General features: G+C 39.2%; 1 protein-coding gene across 1 annotated transcript in view; it reads right to left on the bottom strand.

Annotated features, from left to right (window-relative positions):
- The window catches only part of sorcs1 (sortilin-related VPS10 domain containing receptor 1), a 215398-nt gene that overhangs the window by 64459 nt on the left and 135341 nt on the right, over positions 1-15598 (bottom strand). The window contains exon 4 of the mRNA XM_073464743.1: positions 6267-6425. Within this exon, the coding sequence (XP_073320844.1) occupies positions 6267-6425 (159 nt within the window). The remainder of the gene's footprint in view (positions 1-6266; positions 6426-15598) is intronic.

Raw genomic sequence — 15598 nt, 5'->3', positions numbered from 1 at the left:
CACATAGGGCTATGGTCTCCAACCTTGGGACTTGGACCACTAAAGGGTCACAACATGGAGTGTATTTGTGGGGGTCATGAGTTAAACATTTGTTTATTATTTTTCAGACTTGCAATTTTCTGTGAATTGTGCATCTTCAGGTCTATATTATATTTCTAAGAGGGAAACTAGCCAACATTAAACCAGTAGAGAAAGAGGTGGTCACAACAGGAAAAGATCAGGAATCACTGATGTAGAGATTAATTACCATTTAATTAAAAATCAAGTAAAATTGTAATAAAACTGTTTGTAGTAATTGCTATTACTGCATTATACATAGTGATCAGTACAGTTCATGTGCTAGTGACATTGTATTCTGTACAAAATTAAAGTGTTTAGAATGTATGAATATACTAGCATAATCATTAATACAACATAATAAAAGTTTGGATATTTTAGTTATTCTGCAAAGGGCTGCCCTGAATTTAGCTTCTCAAGTACCTACAGCAGGGGTCTTAAACTGCCGGCCCCTGGGCCACTTCCGGCCCACACTCCCCCCTCCATCCGGCCCATGACCTGATGTCAAAAATATAACCCTGCAAAATTATTTTTTCATTAAATTATTTGTTTTTTATTTAATTATTTGTCTTAGTTGTTTCACACTAATTTAAACTACACCTTCATATGCAATTTAAATAAAAACACAATTCTATTTTTTTTTTAAATGTGAGATGGCGTTTGAAGTAGGCTAGTCACAGGAAATGCAATGGCTTCAGTAAGCACTGCTGACATTCATCAAAAATGCATCTACAGAGCAAAACAGCGGTTTGTAGACAGCAGATCAATTTTAAAAATGTCTGGGAGTAGTTTTATTCAGTCTGTGGGAGTAATGGACAGGAAGGAGCTGTTTGATGAAGAGCTGCAGGTGACAGGATGCACACATCCAACGTATCAGAGAGGCAGCAACTCCTTTTCCCTCATTAATGTTATCAGGTTACCTGTTATGAGTTGAAATCAGACATATTGCCAAACAGGCGCATTTGCTTTTCGCTTTGACAACAAATCCTCCCCCACTGTCTTGTCAATCAGCTCCCCTAACTCTCTCCCTGATAAATGTTAAATCTGACACCTGTTGAGCTGCAGCTCTGATGCTGGCCCCGCTGCTGCACGGAGAAGACACATCCGGTCATAGTGTATGTCATTGGACTATTGATTTATTAAAAAGCAAAAAAAATGGTGGGGGTGGTGGCCAAGTAATATAATCGGTGTAAGCCCAACCTGTGTAACACCAGGATACCCGACTACCACAGCAAGCCTAGTGCAAGGTTTAAATGAGTTATTTATTAGGAAAAAAGATTTGCACTGTAAAAAAAAACGAATGTGCATACAGACATTTACTTCTGTCTTCAAATTTTTCTTGTTAAATATGAAGAAAATTTGAGCAGAGGTGCTAGAAATAAAGTACAACTGTATTTCATTTGTTAGTTCAGTTCAAGGTTATCAAAGTTATTCAAGGGTAGGGAAAAAAAGATTTGCACTAACTGTTAAAAAATAATTATAAAACAATGTATACAAGCTGCTGTGTGCATTCTTGTATTATTATGTTAATAATGGAAATAAAAGTGAAATGTATAGAAATATTGCACCTTCTGTTAGTACTTGAACGCTGTAGGGGCCCTCCTACGAGATAACAATACTGGCAGTGGCCCCAAGCTAATTTGAGTTTGAGACCCCTGACCCATAGATCCACCAGTGTAAGGCATATGTGTAGGTGATTAAGGTCATCTTAAGGCCGTTGTTGCTGGTTAGAATCAGTCAATCCTTGCCAGGGCCTTGTGCATAGCCTGTAAGGAAGGGCTGGCGGAAAAAGTGAACTCAGGGCATCCACTTCCTTTCTTGAATTCTGCTGGCAGGAATGTTGGATTACATGAGAGTGTAAGGAAATCAGATGTGATTGTTTTAACAGCTTGAAAGATTTGTTCATTGCTGTCTTTAACTTAATATTTTTTCCACCTGATTTTATCACAATGTAGTAGTTCAACGTAAAGGCTCACATTCAATGCAAAATGCTCATGTTGCGTCAATGTGAATAAATTAAATAACTTAGTCAAAGTTAAAGATATAATATGTGAGAATTCGGCTTTAAAATGTCTAAAAACAACTAGAAAAATATCCATTAAATGTGACCCCATCCATTGAACTTATGTAATAGAATTAGATGGAAAATTTACATGTAATCACAACAGTCAATGTTTTAGGTATAATTGTCTTTTTGAGTCTACACACGCATATTTTGCGCATGGTGTCTTGCTCAAAAGCACTCCAACATGTAAATGAGAGAAGCCAGGGACTGAACCACCAACTTTGCTATTAATATTAATAGACCACCTGCCTCGATTTTTTTGCCATGAGACCAAAAAAAAAAAAGATCTGCTGTAAATAAAAAATAACTGCCTAACACTTTTTCATAACCATTATTAATAATTGCTAAATGTACAGTACAATTAATTAAACTTTGGTTAATAGTCATTTAACTGTTAACAAACAATGATACACTTTATAAAGTATTTATTAAGCAACTGTAAAGGTTTAGAAACATTAGTTTGTACTTTAGTTTCAACTTTAGAATGCCCGTCCAAATAATGTTTATAGACAAACTACATAGTTTTTATTGACCATTTACAAAGTCTTACAAACATTAGTTGCAACTGTGCAATAAACAACTGCTTAATACATGCTTTATAATGCATTTAATTGTTTGTTAGCAGTGAAATAGCTATTAAATAAAGATGAATTAACCATAAATGTATCATGTGATTGTAAAGTGTTGACAATAACCGAAAAGCCTTGTGTGTCTAAATTGGAGAAAGCAAACTATATTTGTTCATAGAGCATTAATCTAGCCACATGTTCACTTGTGCTCATGCATTGTGTTTCACGAATAAAAAAAAGCAGAAAAAAATACCGAGCGCTTTTGTCATTGTGTTGGACTGAGAGTGCAAGCATATGGTTATTTTCTGGAGGCAGTGCAGGTAGATCAAATACAAACAGAACTTCTATGACTTGTTCTTCTTTCTTTTAATAAATAAAATGCAAACTGTGTCATAACTTTACCCATTAAAACCATCAGACAATGGGTTTATGATTATCATTTAAGAGTGAAATGAAAAATGGCTAAAAACACAGCTTGAACATTCATTAAAAATGGGATGTTGTTTATGTGTTTCAGGCATCTCAGAATCACAGTAATTTGTAGGACTAAATATATGCTAAAGGTGTGTATATGTGTGGGTGTGTATATGAGGGATTGTACTCGCTGCACAGTAAAAGTGTGATTTTTGTTCCAGAAGGGTCTCAGAGAGAGGCATGCTCACACATATCCACACGTCTCCTCAGCAAAGGAGAATGCCTTCATTATTCATCTCAACTGAAACATTAAAACCAAATGGGCTGCGCTTCAGAAAAGCATTTTATTAATGCAAACTGTTATTTTAAGTTCACATATACTGTTCCTGCACTTATCCTCCTTTACTGGATCATTATTTAGCACAAACAATATTATGAATCTGACCAGACATCCAGTATCAGCTTTCACTAAATTAAAGTTTTAAATATCCAGTGCAACAGACACAGACGGTCAGTCAGTTCATAAGCTTATTGAAGGTGTATTTATAAGTTTAAAAGTGCATATTAAGCTAAAAAAAACGTTTCTGACGATTGTATGTCAAAATACATCCAGACCAGGTAACACATAAACAGCCAAGAAGCTTTGAGATTTAAAGGGATTTTTTGGTTAACTGAAAAAAAAAAAATGACCACCCAAAAGTGCTGTGTTGCAAAAGTTCTCCCTGTGTAGCACTAGGCCCTTAAGACATGAGCTGGGACATTCAGAGTACCTTCTAAATTACTGATATTGTATAACTGAGCGTCTGAGATAGTTATCATGGAACACTCCTTGAGCTAAAAGCCTAAAGCCATGGTGTATGGAAGCCCAGATCTGCCAGGAAAAGTAAAAATGTACATTAAATATTAGGAATGAGAAAAATAGTGGCAAAAAAAGAAGGGCAAAATTAATTAGAAAGAAAATATGACTATAATGAGATGTAAGTCAAAATTATGAGTCGTAATGATTTAGAATTTTTAAGTAAATGACTTAAAAACCTAAGTAATTGTCTCTTATTGAAGTGAAAATAATCCCAAAAACCTTTCATTTTGAAAATCATGTCACAGTACATGTACACCAGTAAACATCTTAATGTTTATATTGTGTGATATAATGTAATTATTTTCAAAAAGCTTCCTAAAACAAATTTCCTCTAATAAAGAATGAATCTGAATCGAAGTCAAAACAAGAAAAATAATAACATTTTGAGACATGGATAATACAGTGTGACTTAAACAGGGAATATAATACCGAAGTGGTTTTCTTACCAGGTACTCCTGGTACCCGGGGCAGAGTCAGCAAATATGTACCCTTACTGAGTTCATTGAGAGGCTGCTGGTCAGCATTAACTGACAGTTGCTTTACCAACATTTTAAGCTATCTGTCTTGAGTTTAGGCAAGGCAGCCAGAGGACAGCAGAGGGAAAACTGGAAAATATTTCTACACCAAAATCAGTGAATAAAGTTATTTTTACTTAAACCAATATCGCCAATAGGATTGGCCATGCATTTTCTTGCTAACGTGTGATAGGCTGGCTCATGAATGTGGGCTGGCTGTAGTAACTAGCTACATCCTGGTTGAATTTATTTGCGCCAAAGATGTTCTGAGCACCCGGAGATAAATAACATCAGAAGAATATCTGATATTGTCAAGGCATGATGACAAAATGTGTTCGAGCTTGGTTAATTTAGGCTTGTGACAGTGGTAACGTACATAGGTGTAGTGCTGCCAGAGCACACCAGAGAGCTGCTCTGCCCCCTTTTTTTTTCTCCAAGTGAGGAAATAAAATGTTCACAGTTTGCATAATCCAGTTGAATGTTAAAATATTAAAGTTATAAGTTGCTAAAACTACTTAGTTGTATGGCATGCTTTCAACAAAGGTTGACATCTTCTCATTAGCAAAGCTGAACAGCTTTTAATGCGCAACTCATGACATTAGGTGACATATACTGTATGTAACGAGCTGGACACGTACAGTATCGTCCTGTCGTTCACTCTGTGTGCGAAGGTAAAGTGGTTGCATTTCACCGACCTACACACTCAAAACAAGAAACTAAGAGTACAGCACCAGTAACTGCATTTAGTACCTGAAACTATGAAACTATATTCATTTAAAACGTGACATGTTCAGGTTTTATGTTCATGCTGATCCTTGTAGTATGCATGACCTCAGTATTTATGTAACCATGGCGACAACCCTGCATGCAAGAAAAGGTTCCACCTTAAAAAGATGCCAGTAGTCCTTGTGAATTAATTGTTAATTCTTAAAAAGAAAGTAACCGTGTGTGTGCATGTCCGCCCCCATCACATGTGCACATGCGCATGTACACACACAAGCGCTCCTCTCTCTCTTTCTGCCCTTCTGGTGCCAGCAGACACCTAGAAACCTCCCGACAGGGTACGCTTTGCAAACGCTTTGCATTTCAATATCTGTGATTTCCTCTGTCCTACCAATATCAAAACCAAACCTACATCCTTGTAGGTGACACGTAGAGCAAGACGTGGTAATAACACTTACAAATCAATTTTGAATTCATAGGAACCTTAAAAAATATATGACATATTGAATTAAAATTAAAAAGGTTTGTGTTTTTATGGTCTGTTGTTTTTTATGTTTTATTGCTTATTTGTTTGCTGTTTTTATGGACTGATGTTTCGGTTATTTTACTTGTGAAGCACTTTGCTCTGTGAAAGGTGCTAAGACTACTGACTGACTGTCTCTTATTTTTTTTATCTCACTTTGAATTAAAAGTCAGCATTTTGACTTATCTCCAAATTTGAATCATACAAAATTGATTAAAAGGATCAAAATTATACAAAATATCTTGTCATTTTGACATTAATAGTGAACATTATGATATCTTATCTTAAGATGATGTAGAAAGTCAAGGATGGGCATCAGTGAATTCAAAATACCTGGATTATACAACCCATGCTCATCACCTTTCTTCCAAATGAACATAGTTAATTCTATGTGCTTTGAGCCAAACTTTTGTGTAACAGGATCTCACATTTATGCTGTGAGGCACTCCAACCCTCGACTGTTGTTCCTTACCTGACTTAACACTCAGCTTCTTTTCATACCTTTGAACGAGTGCTAAACATGCCCTTCTTGTTCTCTAACCTTTTGGTCATGGCTGTAGGCCAAAATCCAGTCCTCCTGCTCAGGGTGGAAGAGCAGGCTGAGGATGTAGAAATTCAATCTGTACTTCTGGTAGGTGGCTCCTTCATCAGAGCTGATCAGTAGACTGCTCTCCACCTCCGGATCAGTTAGCAGCATGATCTGCAGACGACAGAAGTAGGATGAATAAGAACAATGTTAGCAGCTTGAACAGAGAAGCAAGAAAATGGCATTCACGGCAAGTCATGTTCCGAGTCAAACAGTGGTACAATGCCACTAACACTACGCTGAGAAATTTAATAGATATACTTAAAAAAAAATATGCAGGAGTATGTGACTATTATTCTTTGATTAGCGGAATTCCTCTCATTTGCCTACACTTCACCAACTGGAGAATGTCTGCAGTATTGAAAAGACAGACTACAGAGAGAGAAGTCAATCAAGACTGATTACCGTATCTGAGATATAAAGTGTATTATTGCAAGTGCTGCTGCAGATTAGCATGTTAAAAACTTGTCTACAGTCAGTTTTCCACTGATGATGCCATATCTCAAATAATAATTTGCATCGTTAGGCTTGATGATATAATCACTATGATACATCTTGCTGCAAACGTGTGTGTGTGTGTATTTTTTTCCTCTGTTTAAGTGTAGTGGCTGTGTGTGCCTCATCATTCAGAGATCTGCTGGTTGCCTTTATGCTCAGTCAGGCCTTGAAAGCACTAATTTCCCATGAGCTCCGTTCTTTTCTTAGAGGTCCAACATTTTTTGCCACATTCTGGCACGGTGCCCAGAAAAATCACAAAGAAATCTGCAGAGAATATCATATGCAAATATAATTGAATCATTGGAGCTGAAGATACCAAAGCATTCTCATCATCATTATTAGAGTGTACAGTAGCAGAGAGTTTGGAGAGGCACACTTGTGGATGCGTGGGAGTTTGCATGTAAATCTATATAGTTCTGCAAGTCTATGAGTGGTAATCAACCCTGGTGTAACCCTGATTAAAAATGATGAACATCGGTACAACATCTAAAAGTTTGCAGTCAGCTCAATAAGACAAAATTTTGCTGCCCAGTCTACATAACACACTGATGTAATAGTATGGATTGTAGGGGCTACATAGAAGTTTCCTGGGGAGGTCACGGAGGTTGTTTGGGAAATAATTATGGGTGATATTTCCGGTGCTTGACAGAACTAGCGTAAATAATAAAGTATCATAATAATAACCACTCATCATTGGTCATCATGGTTATCATGGTATCATGGGTACAATGATGTTCTGGTCGGTTTTGATCACTCGCTGTAGAACCTTCCTGTCCTGGGCCGTGCACGAACCGTGCCAGTTAGTGTTTCCAGTCAGGATGCTTTCTATTGCTCCTAAAAGTTGACAAGAATCTGGCTCTGGAATTTAGCCCTTTTAAGTATTCAAAGGAAGAAGAGCCTTTTCTGAGCTTTTTCAATCAGGCTGGTGATGTGTGATGATCAAGACAGGTTCTCAGTGATGGTAATTCCAAGGAACCTTTAACTGTTCACCTGCTCCAACTCAGCTCCATTGATGTAGTAGATTGTTCTCTGTGCACCATGCTGCAAGATTGTTATTGCAACCTGCAATCTTGCACCATGCTGCAAGATTGCAAGATTTCCTCCCGATATTAACTCATATTGTTGTTTATAATGCAGCTGTTGATGGCGGTGCTATCCACATACTTAACAATAAAGTTCTCTTGATGTCTGGTAGTACAGTTGTGGGTGTACAGTGTGAACAGGAGGGGGCTGAGCACACAGCCTTGGGGGGCTCTGGTGTTGAGCACTGGGTTTTGCTTGTGTGGAAGTCCAATATCCAGTTGCAGGGCGTTGTACTCAAGCCAGAGTGTTTAGTTTTCCAATCAGCTTCATGGGTGAGATTGTGTTGAGCATTGAACAGAAGTCAACAAACAGCAACCTGATGATATGTAGATATGGCATCCACTGTGGATCTGTTGGTTCTGAATGCATACTGGTGTAGGTCCAGGCTGGCAGGGATGTTGTCTTTGATGTGCTGGAGAACCAGTTTCTCAAAACACTTCATCAGGATGGGGATGAGAGACACAGGGCAGTAGTCATTAAGACTAGACACAGCAGACTTCTTAGGTACAGGAGCAATGATGGCTGTCTTGAGGCAGGAGGGAAGTCTCATGCGAGAATTATCTTCTTTATATTCACCCTCAGCATGATTTTTCTGACTTCCGCTGTGGTTACTGACAGTGGCCGGTCCTCTGGAGGTGGAGTAGACTGCACAGCTGAGTCTTTGTTGAGGAGATAAACGAGAGCATGAAATGTGTTCAGCTCATCCAGCAGTGTGGCCTCACACATGATGAGCTACTTTGTAGCCTGTGTCATTTTGAATCACCTGCCACATATCTTAAGTGCTGCTGGTCTCCTTGAGTCTTGCTCTGGCGGTGATGTATGTTTCCTTGTCATCTGACCAAAAGGCAGCGTTTTTGGCTCTGAATGGAGCCCTCACCTCTCCATTCATCCAGGCCTCTGGTTTGGAAATGATCTTACTGTCTTTGTGATCATCACATCATCAACACATTTGCTGATATATGACGTCACTGAAGGTGTATATTCCTCAAGACTGATGTTGTTTTCCTGAGTGGTAGAATCACTGAACATTTGCCAGTATGTGCACTCAAAACAGTCCTTTATGGCTGCTTTAGCTTCATCTGTCCACACTTTTCCAGTTTTACCTGATGGTTAAAACTGTTATCACAGTTGATAAAGAGGGTCACTATAAACTGTGAGTAAGTGGGCACAAAAAGCAGAGAAATATGATCTGATTGGGCTTTGTAGCTGCCAGGAATATTGGTATACACATGGTCCAGGATATTTCTTCCTCTGGTGGGGATCTCAACATGCTGGTGGTCACGAGCTACAATGAAAATGCCATCTAGTTGTTTAGTCATGTTGCTGCTAATGACATCATACAATTCCTGCAGTGCATTTTACGAGTTTGCATCTTAGTAAATAATAAAGGATGATGCGTGTCACCCAGGTATTGACTTAACCTGAAAACTGACTTTGAAGGGCATGACAGCAATAGAAACAGACTGATGTCTCAAAAAATAAACTTGTTCATTTCCATGTTATAAATGGAGCTTTGTCTTTGCAAAGCCAAAGGCTGCTGCATGTACCAGAGCCCTGTTGAAGTTCACACGACGCCTCTGTCGCCAACAGGTCAATAATAGTTGTTATGTAAGTGCAAAAAAGGCACTGTCCCTGTGTCTCACACAGAGGTGGCCTTTGGCATGACAATCTTTTTATGCCCATTATGTCATCAGACAGCAATGAGAAAGAGAATACACACTGCTTTCACAGTCAATATCCTTCTCAGTATGGTACTGTACAGCAAAGTCTGTGCTCGTATGCCGTGAGTCATTTGTCAGCACCCTCTTGGGTAACAGCAGGCATGGTGGGCGTACCCACTAACACCAGTTCATTAATCACAAGGCGGATACAGTATAATGCCACATACGTGAGCCGCATGTTGACTAATCCGATCAAATGTACTCAAACACCGTCTGTACTACAAATCCCAATTAACTTTTCGCTCACTCGCTGGAACTGCAACTCAGCTGGGTTACTACACAACTTCATAATTGCCTGATGTAATTCTGATAAATAGGAAATTACAGGAACATTTTAAGATTTAGCATTGCTAACAGAAATATGTATTCCACAAGCATACATCAGAATATGGAGATCAATATACCCTGGAGAGATGTGTAAATAGAATATGGAGATTACTTGCTCTGATGGAAGAGGCTTTGTTTTTTTACTTTTGTATAAAGAACCTTTGGTAACCTTTCAATCATATAGGAGAAAATACTGGAGGATGAATGCAACCATATAGAAAGGAGTCCTGTAGCATAATGTTATTCAATTCTATGATGGTGTGAAAATATGGAGGCTTTGCCTTGATTGCATTCTTCAGTCATTCCCCTTCCTTCAGTTGCTCCACACACAGCCTTCCTGCATTCAGAAGTAGCTCACAATAAAACTTTTGCATGTTGATATTTACATTAGATCCTATAACTGGATTTTGTGTGGGCTTCTCCCAGTTCACACAGCGTGCTAATACAAAGGCTGATGACAGGCTTGAATAAGAATATTATAGTTCACCATCTTATGAAAAAAAAGTAGAAACAAAAAACAATCGCAGTTCACAAAAACAGTTTGTAAAGTTCAAATAAATCTAAATATGGAAGGAAAACTGTAGCTTTGCAGATAAAAAGACGTCAAAAGCCTCTCAATATTTTTAAGTCTCACTTTTTAAAGAAGTATTTAAAGCTGTTCTATTTAATATTTGTCATTAAGACAAAGGGGAATAAACACACACCAAGGTGCTTTTAACCCTTTTAAGTTTGTTTTTCCAGACATTTACTAAAATTCTTCACTCACTGCTTAACCACTCTAAATCTGTTTTTTAGCATCAGGCGGCTCTTTTCAGCATAAACGTTGCAATGCACCCACTATTAGGTAGCTGCATAGCACCAAACAACAGATGGAGAAAGTTTGTAACTAGCTGGTTAAATATTTAGCGAGCAAAAAATAGGCCTAAAAACAGGGCTAAAAGGAGAGTCAACATTGCACTTACAATCCTCAGGTTGCCAGACAAGATGTGAACTATATGCTAATGTTGCTCTGTGTCTGTTGGATGAGTTGGCAGTTGTTTGCTAACACATTATAAGCTATAAACTTGGGGCTTGTTTTTAACTGTCTCTACCCCCAAGTGACTAAAAGAGATGATTACTAATTTTTTGAGGGTGAAATATTAACTGCAACTTGATATCGCACTGGAGCACCAGCATCTCAGACCAAAAGAAATGTGTGAGTGCTCACTCAGAGTTTGTGTTGTTTCAACATTGATAGTGTGCAGCTATTGGATATTGCATGTTAGAGCGTGTGAGAGGGACTCCCATGCACGCTCGGCCGGCCTGGTGACCAAAACAAATAGTCAAATTACAACACACACAGAGGGAGTGTGACATCGCTCTCTGTCGATGCCAGCCTGTTGTTCATGAGCAATGTTCGTTCATTAATGAACCTAAAACAGCCTCTTTTAGTAGAGGTACAACTGTTGCATAACACCTAATTACTTTTGGTCCAAAAGAATAAACCTTAGTGAAAAAAAAATCTAAATGCTTCATAGAAGCACAAGAACTTGCGACAAAAATCCACTTTTCAGACTTATAGAAAGTAACATTTTAGTTTGTGGAGCTGTCTGTGTGTAGGGGTGTGTACGTGTGTGTGTGTGTGTGTGTCTGTCTATCTGTCTGTGTGTGTGTGTGTGTGTGTGCGTGTGAGTGTGCATGTAAGACTGTAAATTATGAAGCCAAAAAGGTTGAAAATGACAAAGGTTAATGAAGTGTATATGTGCCGGCTGGAAGACATTTAAGATATGTGTAAGGAATACTTGAGTTAATTCCATCACCTCAGTGATGTAAATACTCCGAGATAGAATATTATTGAAATTAGCCTCATATTTTCCATTGCACACAGTCATCTAGTAATTGGATTGTGACTCCTCTCTATAAATCTGTGCCTAATTTCCCGCAATACCCTGCAATAAATAGATTTTTTGTTGCTGTCAGACTTTAAGCGGGTTCAGATTAGAAAAGCAGTAAAAGAGGGGAACAAATAACAGCTTGAGATTTAGTCGCTCTGGGGCAAGTCAATTTTCTAGCTGTACGGTGACAGCAATGTGGTTGGGAGTGATTTAATAGAAGTAAACGAACTTCTGGCTTGTTTTGATTTCGTAGCAAAAAACAACTCGTAAACAAAGGATGCTCCACCTGTGGAATGAGGGGGGGATCAAACAGTTCATATTTATCCTGGTATCTGAGAAGTGCTTTCTCCATGTTTGTCAGCTTCTGCACACTATGCTCTGTACGTATAACACTTCTACCCAGTGTTTCACCTGTCTTTTTCTAGCCATTATGATTGTCTTAAATGTCCCATTTCTTCTCTGATTCGCTTGTTTCAAAGAACAAAGTACAAATCACTGCAAAACTTCTTCAAGCTTACTTATCACTTCACTGTGTGGGATGAAGCACAATGCATTTATAAAAGGGAGAGGATTCTCTGGTTGTATAGATGCTCCTCCAAGCAACAGAAGCAGCTGTGGATTATTTCACATCCGTATCAGCGCAGACTGGGGGAAAAGGAAACGTTAGCTGCGGGTCGTACTTATAAGCCAGAGGTATTGAGTCTGATAATTGAAGCCAAAGGGCAGTGAAAGGGGAGCAGGTCTAGGCAGGAGAGAGTAAAGTATTCACAAGAGGTTGATAAATGTCAGTTGTAAAGATGTTGCTGGAGCGGCTAAAGGTCTCAGCGTCTCCTGCCATCACTGGGAACCCCTTTGGACAAAAGTACAACAAGGCAAGAACCCAGAGAAAACTTAAAAAAAAACAGTTCACTCAAAAAAAAAAATGTTTTTGCACTTACTCCTTGCAGTGTCTAGCCATGCAGATTTTCTCTTATTGAGTCATCTACAGTTATGGATGGTGTAGATTTTGCCTTGCATAATACTAAATAGGAGACTATAGCCATGCACTTGTCAACTTTATATTCTTTTGGTCACTGTGAGCGAGAGAGGTGGTCGTGTTTGCTGTGGTTTTATTTGTTATGGTACGTGTCCATGGGGGTTTTTTGGACGTGAGGGCTTGTCTCGCCTACCAGTTTTGCATGCTTGACCAACACAGGCTACAACGTCCAGAACCAGCCAAACACTTACAGGCTGCACCCGACTGGATGGACAGTCACTCATGGGCTGTCTGCTCCAGGATTTCAAACCAGAGAAAAAAGGAGCAGCCTGTGCTGACCAGTCACAGTCTGTGTGGTATCAGCGTGGTAGCTCTGTAGCCATCATATCCTAATCATAAAATCATAAAACAAATTATATGCACTTTAAATGCACAAAATGTAATTCTGCTGCTAAGGGTCTCTCAATAAAAACAAAAGATGTTTGAGGACTGTTGTATGGGGGGGGGGGCTGCCAAAGCAGGAGGGCATAGATGCAATCAGTTGCCTGGAGGGGAGAGACAGACCTTCTGGAGGAATAAACACACACTGCACCGCTGCTGTTATCTGGAGCCATTTACCACCCGGATGAGAGCCCAGAGATTAGTTTTTTAACTTCTAAGTTAATGTAGAGTGAAGAGGTCTGGTTGTTTTGGGCAAAATAAACACTTATGCAAGTAATGTGAATAACAAAAATAATCCCATGGTCAACCTTGAGCGAGTTTCGAGTTTATTACAAGGCAAAAATTGGCTTTGCTGGTGTTGAACACACCAATAAACAACCACCACTGCTGATGAAAATGTATCCGACAAGATATGGTAATGTTTTATGGATGAGGTAATGTTTAAAAGTTTTGTTCAGGTAACATTTAGTCTCATTAGCAGACTTCCTTCCTCACTCTCTGACTCTCTTCCATTAGTTAGTTTTATTATTTGTTAAGAATTTACTGCCCACCTCCTTTTTTCTTCAGAAAATCTTGTCACGGACATCTTTCCTCCTCTTACATGCTTTTAAAAGGGTAGGTTGCAGTAATTACCCATTCATACTGATATCCATGCATTAAATGTGAGCCGAGATTCATGCCAGGTCATCCTGGACTCACTGTTGTAAATGTGATATGTCCAATTTTAATTGGACTTTGGGAAACATATATGCACTTTCAGGTAAGACTCACTGGAAGTCAAAAAGAGTAAATGGACTGAGTGAAGTATTTAGTATTTAGTACAGTACTTGTACTAAAAAGTATTTAATGCTAATATAAATATTTGCATTTTAACCTCTTAAAAGACTCTTGACATGGTATGACATACATTGTCCATCAGTGGCACACACACCTGCAGATTACTGTTCACTGTCACTTCCACATAATAAGATGGTTAATTATTACAAGGATAATGCTAACAGACATACAGTAAGGGGAGGCTGGCAGTATCACTAATGAGTTAAGTATACCTTTCAAGTACAAGATGGGCCCTCAGTGTATCCATGTGGAACCATGGTAACATCTCAAACTGTCTGCATTGGCAGCATGTAGTGAATCAAATCAATCTTGCCACATCTATAAATGAAAATTCATGACAGACACTGTCAAACTCCATCGAGCTACGTGGCTCGAAGAGCAGGACATGAAAGCAGAAATAGTTGGCACACGTATTCATAATTATTACTTCTACATTCCCCACTGCATCGACCAGGTGCTTTCAAGTGTTTGATCCATCTTATTAAGCGCAATTCCTGTCTCTTGATCGGAGGCATTTAAGGCCAGACTAATTGAACACTGGCTGACATTTTAGCTCACCCAGACCCTCCGCTAGACCTGACAAACAGTAACATGTCAGCTTCCGCCTTTCACTATAATTGGGCTTGCATCACGGCTAGCGAGCTATCTGCCCCTTATAAGTTGTGAGGCGTGAAGCAGTGTGTGAAAACACAGAGCTACGGATTCATCACATATGAATGAACAGAGAGAAGACAGACAAACAAAATCCGTTTAGATAGTTAACCAACAGCATAAGCACTTTAGACATCTTGATCTGTCTTTAGCTGCTGAGATAATATAAGTGTTCACAGTCATCATTAACACAAAACGCAACAGCATATGGCATTTGGTGCACACTTAGCACGGGTTAAAGCTTTTAGAGGGGAATTCAGGTCCCTTATCCTGGCAGTGTCAGGTGCATTGAATTAACTTGCACTCCCATGCTGAGAAAGTGGGCAATGTTCTGTGAAGGGAAGTAAAACAATATTGATGGAATACCACAGCTCACCTAGATTTACCCATCACATCTTCTTTACCACTCCACTTCTCTCTCTCCCTCTTCTATTTCTGAGTCTCACACGCAGTCAACCTGTCTTCATCCCCCCTCCATCTCTCCATCCATCTGTATTTGTGTCTTTCAGCCTGTCTCTCCTCTTCTGTCTCTGTGTCGTCTTGCGGGGCTCCAGAGCTCTCGCCTCTCCGCTCGTCGCAGCCATTTGGAGATTGTGCCTTAGGGCTGACAGATGTTGCATTCCCTCCCAGCGCCACCAGCCCCCATCGGCCCCCACCACACCACCTCAAACGAAACCATCATCCGTTAACTTGTCCTCAATTGCGTTACCACCGCTGGATGCGTGACATTCCAGCCAGCAAAGGAAGGCTGATTTGCTGTGATTCATTTGACATGCTTTGTGTTCTTAAAAAGCCAGTTGACAAAAAAAAAAAAAAATACTTCATACTTCCCCTGCTTTATCTCGATGCTATGTGCAGTTAAAGGAGATATGAGTATGC

The sequence above is a fragment of the Pagrus major genome, chromosome 1 (assembly GCF_040436345.1).
Source record: "Pagrus major chromosome 1, Pma_NU_1.0".
NCBI classification, from domain to species: Eukaryota; Metazoa; Chordata; class Actinopteri; order Spariformes; family Sparidae; genus Pagrus; species Pagrus major.
The sequence above is the reverse complement of the archived record's forward strand: the minus strand, read 5'-3'. Positions and strand labels throughout refer to the sequence as shown.